Source organism: Geotrypetes seraphini, chromosome 2 (assembly GCF_902459505.1).
Source record: "Geotrypetes seraphini chromosome 2, aGeoSer1.1, whole genome shotgun sequence".
Lineage (NCBI taxonomy): Eukaryota > Metazoa > Chordata > Amphibia > Gymnophiona > Dermophiidae > Geotrypetes > Geotrypetes seraphini.
Genome location: NC_047085.1, coordinates 72,980,201 through 72,993,723, shown reverse-complemented (window position 1 = coordinate 72,993,723; position 13,523 = coordinate 72,980,201). Strand labels below are relative to the sequence as shown.

General features: G+C 40.5%; 1 protein-coding gene and 1 non-coding gene across 4 annotated transcripts in view; both read right to left on the bottom strand.

Annotated features, from left to right (window-relative positions):
• Positions 1 to 11,878, bottom strand: part of C2H8orf37 (chromosome 2 C8orf37 homolog) — a 62,408-nt gene extending 50,530 nt beyond the window's left edge. The window contains exons 1-2 of one of the 3 annotated variants that reach the window (XR_004538339.1): positions 11,672 to 11,875; positions 1,004 to 1,103 (exon numbers count right to left, since the gene is read on the bottom strand). Coding sequence is in view for 2 of the 3 variants with exons in the window: in XM_033933680.1 (XP_033789571.1) it covers positions 1,004 to 1,103; positions 11,672 to 11,805 (234 nt within the window). In the remaining variant the exon portion in view is untranslated. Of the gene's footprint in view, positions 1 to 1,003; positions 1,104 to 11,671 lie in introns of all 3 variants that reach the window. The other 2 variants (XM_033933680.1, XM_033933679.1) reach the window with 2 other exon arrangements.
• A 395-nt stretch (positions 11,879 to 12,273) lies between these two features.
• TRNAS-AGA lies at positions 12,274 to 12,355 on the bottom strand. The gene has a single exon. It is a non-coding gene; the product is annotated as a tRNA-Ser (tRNA).
• Positions 12,356 to 13,523: the final 1,168 nt, after the last annotated feature.

Below are 13,523 nucleotides of genomic sequence, written 5' to 3'. Positions count from 1 at the left end.
CAAGACCTGCTTTCATTTATTTGCAAAGATATTGCAAGTCAAACAGAGCATTAAAAATATTATTAACAAATTTTACTATCTTTGAAGCCTTATATTTCAGTTTTGACACTAGCAATCACTTTGGTTCAAAAAGCATTAAATAGAGCAACTTTTTCTTTGCCAGATGTCAAATTTTCAGGAGGGTATTTTTTTGTATAGAGAAGAAATTTGCAATTGAATTCTGGTTTGTCAAAGCAGAATATCTTGAACTACCTACCTTTTGGGTTTTTTTTCTTTGATTATTGTAGTTCCTTCCCTCTTTCCTCTCGTGTATATCTGTCTTGTGTGTCTTTTATACTTGTCTTTATTGATATAATTAATTTTTAATATGTCTGTATTTCCCTGTTTTCTGTTGTTTTTTTTTATTAGTCGCTTTGTAATTTGAAAAAGCGGGATCACAAATTATTATTAAACTATTTGAAAGTATTAATGGTATTTGTTCTTGGAGAATTCTTCCTATACCTCTGCTAAACTCAGCTAACTGCCTGCTTCTACTACATTTTTCAGCTATGAATTCCAGAACTCAGTTGTGAGTTGAGTGAAAAAAATAATTTTGATTTGTTTTAAAATGTATTACTTAGTAACTTCATGGTGTTTCCCTTTGTCTTTTTACTTTTCAAAAGAATAAACAACCAATTCATATCTACCCATTCTATCCCTCTAATACACCAGTCATACAAGAAATTGTGCTCCTAAAGCCAAGATAACCTGAAAAGGATAGAGCAGAGTCTATAATAAAATGGTCTCAGAGCATCAAGGTACTCACCATTAGGTCCAAATTAATATCTCCATGGTTAATGGACTGGCAAAGACTTTGGCTTCAACAATATTCTATGAGGGTGAGCAAACTCACAGCTAATAAAGTTTCTAGCAGCCCCTAAATCAATTAAGGCCAATATCTCCACATGAATATGATAGTAATATAATAAGGGAGGAAAACCAAGTTCAATATGCATGGCCTTACCACCAATTCTTCATCAAAGCTGACACTATGGAATATATCTTCAATTATACCTTCTATATCATCATCTTCTTTTGAATTTCTAACAACTGAATTAGAAGATCTGTGAAAACATAAAATATATGAAATAGTCAAATAAATTTTCACCTATGGACATATTAACAGACTTTAAAAAAATACTATTTATGTTTTCATTTTAACACAGAATGGACAGAATTCTGATTACTGTACTTACAATACCAGGCTTGCAACTTATAACATATACAAATCAAAGATAGTCCTTACTTATTAGCTAGTACTTTACTGGTTCTCTGGCTCTTGTTCAACCACTTCTGTGACAAACGTGCACTGGGAGAGACCATGTCCCCTTGCACAGCCCCTAGCATCCCCCAGCCAAGGAATAAGAACCCTGACAGTTTAAATATGATTGCCATAAAAAGCTTACAAAGTCTGGGATAAATCCCTGACTAGGGACCCCCAAGGTGCCCATCCGGGACCCACTATGCTTTTGTCTGGGCTCCGCAGTGTCCACGCACTTGTGCATCACCCTCACTCCTTCCTAAGGCTCCAGGGGGCTTCTTTTTCCCCCAAGGGGCCTTTGCAATCCCCCAGTCTTACTGGTGAAAGATGGGGCTAAGCCCGCAGCTCCCACCCCTCCCTCACATGCACCGTGGCACGTAACGCATGACCGCTGATCAGCCGGCCATCCATCACAAATCTGGAATGATATAGGGGTATCTCCACTAGAGGAGTCCATCCCTAGTGTTTTCCAGTCAAATCAGAGGTTTTTCGAAGCAGATGTTTAATCCAAAACTGGGAAAATCCAATATAGCCGCCGATAAAACAGCCCAAAAAATCTACCCAAGAGTCAAAAAAATTCTGGGAAGCAAGTTTTGGAGGTTGTTGTTGTTAGATGCCATCGACTCATGTTTGAGTCCTTGCAACTTGATGAATTGAGGATCTAAAAAGAAATCAGTTTTGTGCTAGTCCGAAAAAGTCCTCCAGCGTCATCCCCATGGTTGTTTTCAACGTGTCCAACCATCTGATTGCAGGTCGCCCTCTTTGCCTGTTTCCTTCTATCTTCCCAAACATGATGTCCTTCTCCAGTGATCTCTCTTCTGATGGTGTGATCAAAATAATAGTCGTAACTTCATCATTTGAGCTTCGAGTGACATAGCCGGTTTTTATCTTTTTCAGTATCAATTTGTTAGTTCTTCTGGCAGTCTATGGCACACACAAAATCCTTCTCCAGCACCAAAGCTCAAATGAGTCAATCTTCTTTCCGTAATGTCCAGCTTTCGCATCCGTAATTGACAACTGAGAAAATGAGTGTGTGGACAAGTCTGATCTTCATTTATAGTGTTATTTCCTTGCCTTTGAATACTTTGTTGAGAGCCTTCATTGAAGAACAACCAAGTGCTTTTCTGCGGAGTATTTCTTCCCTGCTAGTTGCTTCTTTCTTTATGAAAGAGCCCAGGATTTGAAATCCTTTACAACTTCTATTCTATCACCTTCAAGCTGAAATTTTTCATCATGGTACAGGGGGCTTGTGCACATCTGAGAAGCTGAAAGCTATGCTGTTGGTAGTTTCACTACCAGAAGGGCATCTCAAGGCGGACAGGTTTCAGCAGACATATCAGTATTACCAGACTAACGATGTACAACCTAGAGACAGAATTTGTCCCCATTCCCATGGTTAACCGCAGTGAACTCCTTGGCTGTATTATGCCCTCTTCCTGACGACGCTTCGAGCGAAACTCGAGTTGAAGGGAGACCAATTAGTTTATTGAACATGGATTCTCAAAGGGTTCCACAGCATTTAAAATGGATTTGAGTGATGCTTAAGTTTATTGTATCGCCAAGCGTCTGCCCCCATAAGTGACTTCATTTGAAACAGATAAGTAATTTTTTGAATTACAAATACAAAAAGCAGTTTCTCTTGTATTTTTTGTATGGAGGGCAGTGAGAGGGACTTTTGTAGTGCGATGATGGTCCCTCTTGACAACTATTGCTGGCATTTTATATGACACTGTTTGGTTGGTGACTGAGCACTTTATTAATTGAATGCACTAGTAGAGTGTTTTGTGTAATGTGTGTACCTTTTTATGAACAAATAGACTTGTGTTTGCATTTGGTATATTGACTTTTCAACACAAGCAATTTATTTTTGAGCTCCTAATATTGTTCTAGTACTATGAATGGGCACAGCCACTGATCCTCATGCCTTGTATTGAAGAATGCTGGTGTAGAAGGACAGAGGTTGAGACAGACACTAAAGAATGACATGGGATGGTTTCCCCCAATTATCCACGGGCATGGGGCATCCATCTGGGCAGCAGCAGATGGGCAGTACTGGAGGCAGAGGATTGCATTTGATGCAATAGTGACAACATCAAATTTATACTGCACAGAAGACAGGCCTGGCAATCTACTTTTGTATTCTGCTAAGAAAACTTGACAATGAGACATGTTGATGGAATATCTACATACAGGGGACCAAATTAACATAAAAACTATCTATTCTGTTTCTCTACAGTCATTTCTTTGTAGCTATAGGTGACATATACCGAGTTCCACAAAAAATACTCATTTAATAACAAAGAACCTTTCTTATTTCCTAGCATACATTGTACAGAAATTGCAAGTAATATGTTTAACAAGCAGCCTTATGTGTTTCAGCAGCTCCTATGATAAATGATCGTAGGATAATTGTCAAGTAGGAAAGTAGTATCTGCTCTGAAGGATTTCCTGAATGTTGGCCCCCGTCTGCCAAAATAGTTGCATATTAGTAAACTAGAATAAAAGATGGTCCAATGCGCGCCCATATCAGATTTGCAAGACCAGCATAGATTAGAGTGGATCCACAATGCCTTTTGTGCTAAGAAAAACAGTGACTGTATTAAGACTGCCAATCACAAACACTGATCACTTCCTTTCAGAATCTAGACTTGAACTACTTCAGGTACACGCTGCCATACTTTTTGAAGACTGGTAAAACTGTCTCTATTGTTTGGCTATGCCAATTTATAGAAACTTAATGCAGTATGCCCAGTAGTTTGTGAATATTTATTCCATGATTATATATAGTACCTGTAGATGAGGCAGATAAAGACCCAAATGGTCCATCCAATCTGACCAACCTGATTCTATCTAAAACTTTTTCTTTCTTCTTCTTAGCTATTTCTGGGCAAGAATCCAAAGCTCTGCCCGGTACTGTGCTTAGGTTCCAACTACTGAAGTCTCCATCAAAGCTCACTCCAGCCCATCTACGCCATTGACGCCCTCCCCAGACCATCCTCAACCAAACGGCCATATACAGACACAGACTGTGCAAGTCTGTCCAGGTCTTGTATAATTGCCAACAACCCCTTATTGTCAAAATATTTCAAAGGTAGGGCTGAATGTTAATTGTGGTTAACACTATGATCAATGCATTATTAAGTGGTCTTGATTTAAAAATTAATTGTGACTAATCGCTTCCAAACTGCACATTCCTCCCTGACACTCCTATCTGCCACAGGCCTCAGCCCCTTTATCGTGGCCCATCTTTTTTTTTTTTTTTTACAAAGGTCTGAAAACATAGCTTTTCAAGAAGTCCCTGTTAGGGGCTTAAGAAGACTCAGACTCTATAATGAAAGCACAATTGCTTACCTGTAGCAACAGGGGAATGCAGCCGCACTTGAAGGTGAAATATCTTGACCGAGCCTGAGAGTTGGTGCTCTCTCCCAAGATATAGTAAAAAACCGTACTGAGCATGTGCAGGGAGACTATCTCTGGAGCCCCTTCCTCCTGGTCATTAGTTTTGTCCCCTAGCAAGAAAGAAAACTTAATGGGGGGAAGGTGGGCGGGCAAGTGTGGCTGCATTCCCCTTCTGTCTATGGAGAACTCCTGTTATAGGTAAGCAACTGCGCTTTCTCCGGAGATAAGCAGTAGAAATGGAGCCCCACTTGAAGGTGAGTCCCAAGCTATAGACCTTATGTGGGTGGAGGTAGCACTTTATAAAGAAAATAAGTTTCTTAAAACCGATTGTCCAAATTGAAAGTCCTGGGTTGAGGATTGGTCCAAACAGTAGTGTTTGGCAAAGGTATGAACTAAAGACTTGGTTACAGCTTTATAGATGGCAGTAAATGAAAAAATGCGTATCACAAATGTCATGCCATATAGTTAAAGACCTAGCAATATTGGAATGTAGCCTCCTTTGGTTTGAACCAAGGATAGATGCTACTTTTCTTATAATCCTCCAAGGGGAGAATACTGGCCTAGTGCCTAACCCTTAGTAAGCCTGGTTCTAAGAGAGAGGTTGTAGAGACTCAGCATTAGCGCACCTTAATAAATCAGTTAGTGCACCTTAGAAAAAGAGGGCCTGAGTCTAGTATGACTCCTTCCCATGTGGGTTCCATTACCATCTGCTGGAACAGTTCTTGTAGAGAATTCAGGATCTCCCTACTTCTAGAAGACCCCGTAATAGGGATACCCCAATCAACATCCGGCATGTTAAAATCGCCTATTAGTAAAATTTCCCCTTTTTTAGATATATTCTGAATGTCTACTATTAAATCTCTGTCCACTTCTGTCTGTGAAGAAGGCCTGTTTTATCACACTAATGTAAATATATTCAAGTTTTATTCCCTCTTTTCAAATTGATCCACAGGGCCTCTTCCTTACCCTGCAGATCCTGCAATTGTGGGCTTTAATATGATCTTTAACATATAACACTACTCCCCCTCCTTTTCTTCCTACTCTGCCTTTCCTGAACAGATTATAGCCTGGTATAACTACATCCCAGTCATGGTTCTGCGTGTTTTCCCCTTGATTGCCCATTTTCTGATCCAGCCATGCAAATTAGCTATTTAATATTAAAACCCCATGCAAACTACTGGAGCGATTGATGCACTAACATCGCTTAGCAATATACAAAAAAAGCAATTAAAAAAAGTGACTGGTCAAGACCAGTCACTTTGTCTTACTGGCACTTTTTTAATGGGCACAGATGCTGTGCATGTGTTACGCATGCACAATATCGGCTCCATTTAAAAAAAGCACCCCCCCCCCCACTTGGCCAGTCTAGCACTGGAGACCAACCCCCTCCCCGTACCAGTGAAAATCAGCAGGAGCAATGCCCTTCTCCCTTCTGCCTAGTTGACCCCCCCTCCCGCATAAGAAAAAAATTGGCAGGATGAAGGCCCCCACCATGCCATGCCAGGTACCACCCCCCGAACCATCCCCTATGCTCCCCCCCAAAAAAAAAAGGCACAAGGGATGTCCATTCCCTCCTGCCACTGGATGCTCTCCCAACCCCCCCCCCCCAGTAACTTTGTGTAAAGAGAGCAGGAGGGAAGTTTGGTCCCTCCAGCTCTGTGGCGTCTGAGTCAATCAGGGCCTTAGGCTCCTCCCTCTGTATCCCAGGATACAAGCCCTTACCACCTATAAAATATGTGACTGTAGTGGGAATTCATGGCAGCCATGCTCCTGACCCGCTTCACTGCTAGATCACCAGGCTTAAAAAGTAAGATGTGGAGAGGTCTGGGAGGCAGGGTGGTTTAGAGTCAGTCCTAAAGTTATTCTCAAACTATTGTTATTTGCGAGGGGGCTGTGCCCTAATCCCTGCAAACATAGCAAGGGGAGTAAATTTTTTTTCAGCATTGTTGTGTGCAATTTTTTTAAGAATGTCACTTTTATAACCAGTACTGCAAATAAAAAAAATGTTTGCAACATTCTAAATGTAAGAACCTAACCCTATAGGATCCATTATCAACATCGTGTCAACGTCCACGCACTGCTGGATGCCCTCAAGCCGTAGACACCAAGTTTAGTGTACCGTGGCTTCGCAAAGTTTGCGAGACACTGGCCAAAAGAAAGAAAACGTCTGGGTATGTCAAATTCTAGCCCTTGCAGGATAGTATTCACTTTACACGGTTTTGAGGTGCAAAATGTACCGCTGGAACCCAACCTGTTTTCCCATAGATGCATCCCATTATTTGCGATTTTGCAATTCGCAAACTTTTCCAGGAACCATACTATCATGAATAATGAGAACGGAATGAATATGAAACTACATTAGCATTACCAGTACAACAAACAGAAAGATTATCTGACCCATCCAATCCATTCACTTTTTCCTGTCCAAACCAATAAGGATCTCGCCAAGCTACTAGCAAGATGCATGACTTGTTTACAGGATTTCTCCCCATCCACATAGTTATGTCATCTTCCTTTGTATTCTGCTAATCCCAAGTAGAGATGCATGTAAATGCAGCACTTAAGTTTCCTCCATCTACTTTTTCCATACAAAACAAAGCATTGAGAACTCACAGTACGATAATAGTTCCCTATTAATTCTAGAGAGAGAGAAACGACACCTTTTTTATAACAGGAATAATCCATGGGTAATATAGTGTACTACCTTTGAATCCAGAGATCTTCAATTTCTTCACAAAGCATATGCTATCAGAAATCATGTACAGTAGACTCTCTGTTAACCGGAACTCAATTAACCACAACTCTCAAACAACCAGAAAAAAATCTAAGTAGTAATACCTTAAATAAAAATGAAAATGAAATCAATTTTTGGCGGATGTTTAAATGTAAACTTGTTACGACACACCTGCAATTGCCTACCACACGCTTTGCCTATCACATATCCGGTAGTTTGTCTGGAGCACTTTATGGTATGGCATAGTATTGGGTATATTATTAGCCAGATCTATTTTTAATAGTAACTCTCAAGCAACCAGAAACTACATTTATCCAGCCTCTATCAATCTCCATGGGTGCCAGTTAACTGAGAGTCTACTTATATTTCTAGAACATTCTTACCCTGAAACTATGACTAAGACAAATATATATGTGCTTGAAAAGGTTATTTTTGCTAATCTAAGAACAATAGTACAATAGCGAAGCTACTTTGAACGAGCTAGCACCAATAAAAACAAAAAACAAAATCTGTAGACCTTCAGACAAATGGTTCGACGCCGAACTTCTCCATTTAAAAAGACAATGCAGACATCTCGAAAGAATATGGAAAAAACAGAAACAAGACCAAACAAAAGTAGCATGGAGAATCCAAATCAAACAATATAATATCAAACTAAAGGAAAAAAGGAAAGCATACTACTCCAAACTAATAGGCACTGAAAACCCAGACTCAAAAATACTCTTCAATATTGTAAGAAAACTCACGGACACCAAACCTTTCCTAGCTACTCAAGGAAACCAATCTCCTTCAGCCCACCAATTAGCAGACTACTTCAAGCACAAAATCATCAATATCAGATCCACATTCAACAATTCACTAACCCTCCTCGATGAGATTACAACAACACCAACAATAGATGAAGCCATAGTAGCTGACAGAACCTGGACTAACTTCCCCAAAGTACAATGGAACGACATGACTCGACTATACAACAAATATAGTAAAACTTCTTGCGACCTAAACAGCTGCCCATCGTACCTGCTAACAACCGCATCCATCAAGTTCAAAGCTAACCTCATGAACTGGCTACAATCCACGTTCACAGATGGTCACTTCCCACCAGAACTAGGCGAGATTATTATCACCCCCATACCGAAAGATCCCAAAGCTCCAAACAATAATCCAGCCAACCACAGACCCATCGCTTCAATCCCATTATATATCAAACTACAAGAAGGTCTTGTAGCACAATACCTCACCAACTACTTAGAAGACCACAACATACTACACCCATCACAATCAGGATTCAGAAAAAACTACAGCACAGAGACACTACTTGTATCTCTAATGGATATAGCCCACCAACACCTCAGCAAAGGGAACAGGATACTACTTATCCAACTAGATCTTTCAGCAGCTTTTGACCTAGTGGATCACAACATACTACTCCAGATACTAGACGCCATAGGGATCACAGGTTTGGTACTCAACTGGTTCCAAGGCTTCCTTAAAACTAGAACTTATAAAGTAAAGACAAAAGACCACATATCTGACCCTTGGTCAAACCCCTGTGGAGTACCACAAGGATCTCCATTATCACCCATACTTTTCAACCTCTACGTATCCTCACTGGGCACCACTCTAGACTCCCTAAATATAGTCTCATTCAGCTACGCAGACGACATAACAATCCTTCTCCCCTTCAATACCCAAGACCCCAACTCATCAGGACGACTGAAAAAAACTCTGGAAACGGTAGAAACATGGATGACCAACCACAAACTGAAACTGAACACGGATAAAACCAAATTCCTGCTGCTAGAAAAAGACAAAGAACCTACCTTAACTGATCTGATGACAAATGCAATCACATACCCAATACAGCCAGCACTCAAAATCCTGGGAGTAACGATAGACAGGAGATGCACAATGCAGACTCATACTAACAAAACCATCCAAAAAGCCTTCTACACCATGCGCAACCTGCGAAAAATAAGAAAATTCTTTGACAAAATACAATACAGGATCTTAGTCCAATCACTTGTACTAGGACTTGTAGACTACTGCAACAGCCTTTACCTACCCTGCCCAGCTTACATGACCAAACAATTACAGACAGTACAGAACACAGCACTCAGACTTATCTACTCGCTAGGAAAATACGATCACATCACTAATGCCTATCTCGACTCACACTGGCTACCGATACAAGCAAGAACTCAATTCAAACTATACTGTCTATTATTCAAAGCACTAAACGGAACAGCACCTCTCTACCTAAACAGCCGCCTAACCCGAAACCTCTCAACTAGAGTAAGGAGAACCCAGACCCCATTCACCTACCCCTCACTCAAAGGCACAAAACGCAAAAAGCTATATGACAACCTACTTGCTACACAGGCCGCGAAAATTGACCCCATCATATCCAAGCTGCTGACCACAACTACGGACTACAAAGCGTTTCGAAAAGATATAAAAACCATACTATTCAAAAAACATATTCCAATATTATAATCTACCATCATCTACCTCCTGCAACTCACAACCAACTGCAATCTCGTCCCCATAGGCAACATCTAATCTAGTAGCAACGGGCGAAAAGCCAATTCATATCTAGAAACACAGTTTCCCCAAATACCGAAAAATCAGATATAAAAACCTAGGAACAGACGATCTTTTTGGTAACATAAGATTATGCTTTGTAATGTTATGTAATGTAACATAAGGTTATGCGTTGTAATATAACATAAGGTTATGCCTTGTAATATCATGTAATGTAAGTTATGCAATGTATTGGAATAATAAGGTAAAATAACATAAAATAACTCTACGTAAAGTCTTGTAAAGTTATGTAAGATAAATTATGTAAGATAAATTATGTAAACTTAATGTAAGATAAATTATGTAAACTTAATGCAAGTTATGCAAGCACGGTAAGGATAATGTAAAGTAACACAAAGTAACACCACGTAAAGTTATGTAAAGTTATGTACGAAAAGTTATGTAAAGTTAGGTATGCAAAGTTTGTAAAGTTATACAAATAATTGTATTGTCATCGCCTGGAAATGACCAGCCATATTCTAATGTAATCCGCTTAGAACCGCAAGGCACAAGCGGAATAGAAATCACTAATGTAATGTAATGTAATGTAATATAATCATCACTAGAGCAGTGTATCGTAAACTGTGTACTACTGCCTGACGCCAGGGAGGAGGAGAGGTGTCGGCTGATTGTCTATAGCAGGGGTGTCCAACTCAATCACATTAAGGGACTGAAATCTAAAACAGGCTAAGTCATGGCCAGACCCCGCCCCCATAATAGTACTAATTGTAATACCATTTTTTCCATTCATTTTTCATATATACACACAATATATACACGCAACATCAGAGGGAAAGCTTCCAGATGAGGCACGAGATGTGCGAGAAGTTACCGCCCGCAGCTTTGTGCACAGAAACAACTGCTGCAGTGAGGAGAAGGGAGCCGGACAGAAAGTAAAACGCCTAGGGGTGGCAATGAGGGGAAACGCCACATCAGCCTCAAGCCAGCACACAGTCACCGGGGCTGCATAAAATAGCCAGGCGGGCCGAATTCGGCCTGCGGGCCTTGTGTTTGACACATGTGGTCCACAGGATGTGCCTCACAGCCAGAGACACATCCTGTGTAGACAATCAGCTGGTACCAGCGCCTCTCCTCTCCACGCCTCGTCCCTTCCAACATCCCCCACTGGTGGCTCAGGGCCCCATCTGGAGGGCCTTCGCGCATGCGTGTGACATCATCGTGTCAATGTCCACGTTCTTCTGGATGCCCTCGAGCCGTGGACCCCACTTTAGTGTGTTGTGGCTTCGCAAAGTTTGCTAGACACTGGCTTAGAGAAAGAAAACATCTGGGATTTGTCAAACTCTAGCCCCTGCAAGTTACAGTTCTGAAGTAAGAGCCTAAACAGAAGGATAGAAGGATTATTTTACAAATAGCTTATTTCACTACTACTACTTTATAAATGTACATCATTCAGAGGGATTTCTAAGTAACAACACTAGTTATCAAGGAAGGTTTAGTGGATTATCCTTATCAGCGTGTGTCCTGGTACATTAAGCCAAATTAATTTAACTAGTGCTGGGCTGGGGAGAGCCACAGCCACAGACTACTAAAGGTGTCCTGGCCTCGGCTTGGTTTAGGGAATGCATGCCTAGTGTCCCGGGACCGTTTCGATGATGACGACGACATCGGCAGGAAAAGACCGCCAGCATATTGACCTGTTCTTCTCCACCCTCCCTTGACTTCCGCTGTCACCGCTCCTGGAACCGCCCGATGCCTCGGCTCGCAGCACTTCGCTTCTGCAGAACTTGGACTCCACTTCATCAAGCAGTTCATCCAGATCATCCGCCATACTGGGCAACCAGCGCCTGCGCGCGCGCACAAGCTCTCCTGGCTATAGCGCCGACCGTTGCCAGGGGCTGCCGCGCGCGCTTAAACACACGAAGGTTAGGTCGCGCGCTGCGTAGATTACTGTGGAAGCGAGTCGTTCGTCTGGGAGCTCGCAATTTGGCTGTGATCGCACTGTGGCGGGACGTTAAGCTACACTATCCTGTTCCGGAATCTTCGTGGTTCGCACGAGCTCTGAGTGTATTACTACTAGTGTACGTCTCTAGACATACGTTAAAAAAATTTTTGATTTTTTTTTTTTTTGGTAAGTAAAATAAACGCAAAATGCGACCTGGTAGTCCCTTGCATTTTATAAAGCAACATTACTATCCCTGGGTGGTTCTCATGTTTGACATGATTTTCTCTTCATATTATTGCAAATTATCATTTGTTTTTATTATAAAGAGCTGCAAATAATTTCCACAAAAGAGCTCGTAGTCGGCAGGATTCGAACCTGCGCGGGGAGACCCCAATGGATTTCTAGTCCATCGCCTTAACCACTCGGCCACGACTACTAGTGGTTAAGAAGTAGAAAAAAACTAGTCTCTAAAAAAGGAACTATCTAAATCAACAGTTTCAGTTTAAGCCCTTTGCAAGGTCATATTTTGGATTTGTAGGTACTTGGAGGGCTGCAGAAAAAAGTAATGTCTTATTAAAGAAACTTTGCATGAGTTATAGTTTATAAAACTCGTTAAAGTTTATAAATATTTCCTTAATTGCTTCTGATAATTTCAGCTGTACACAGCTGAATCAGTGCAACATGCAGAAAGTGTTTAGATAGTTTTTCACTTTTTTTTATTTTTATTTATCAAATATAAATCAAGTATCCACTTGTACAGAAAGTTGAAGAAAAGCAGGAAAATAATACTCAAAGGTAAAATACATAGTAATCAAATCAAATCAAATAAATGTTTAGCTTAAATTCAGCTCAAGTCCTCTAAATTAGATCCAAGAAGGATGTGGCGGATATATTAACAAATGCTAACAAATATCAATTCAAATATTAGGAAAACAAGATCCCTTGGCTGAGGAAGGATATCATTTATTCAATTGCACTTCACTTTGATTTCTCTTCATCCAGTCGAGTTCCTGCCAGAAAGGCTGTCAACTGGAATGGCTCAAAGAATACATATTTCTTCATATAGTATTGTATTACACATTTACAAGGATGTCGTAGAAAAAAAGTCCCTCCAAGAGATGTAACACCTGGCTTCATCAAAAGAAACTCTCGCCTTCTTCTCTTGGTTTCCCGTGCCAAATCTGGAAACATTAATATTTTATGTCCAAGAAATTCTTTCATTTTATTTCTAAAGAACAATCTAAGCAACCAGTTTTTATCTGGTGCAAGAGCCACAGTAAGAAGCAATGTTGCCGGAGATGCAAGCTCTCTATCCGAAAGTTCCAAGATTGCTGAAACATTAAGTGGTTGATTATCCTCCTGTTGTTTAGATGGTGATTTAATAGCTTTCATTGGTAGGTAATATACTTGAGTAAGTGGTGGTAATGTATCCTCTGGAATACCCAAAATCTCCAACATATAACGTTTCAACATATCCCTAGGTGTCACCGAGGCTATCCTAGGAAAATTAATCAGTCGGAGATTATTATTACGAGAAAAGTTATCCAAAGTTTCCAATTTTCTACGCAAATTTGTGTTATCTTTTACTATTGCTTCACTAAACT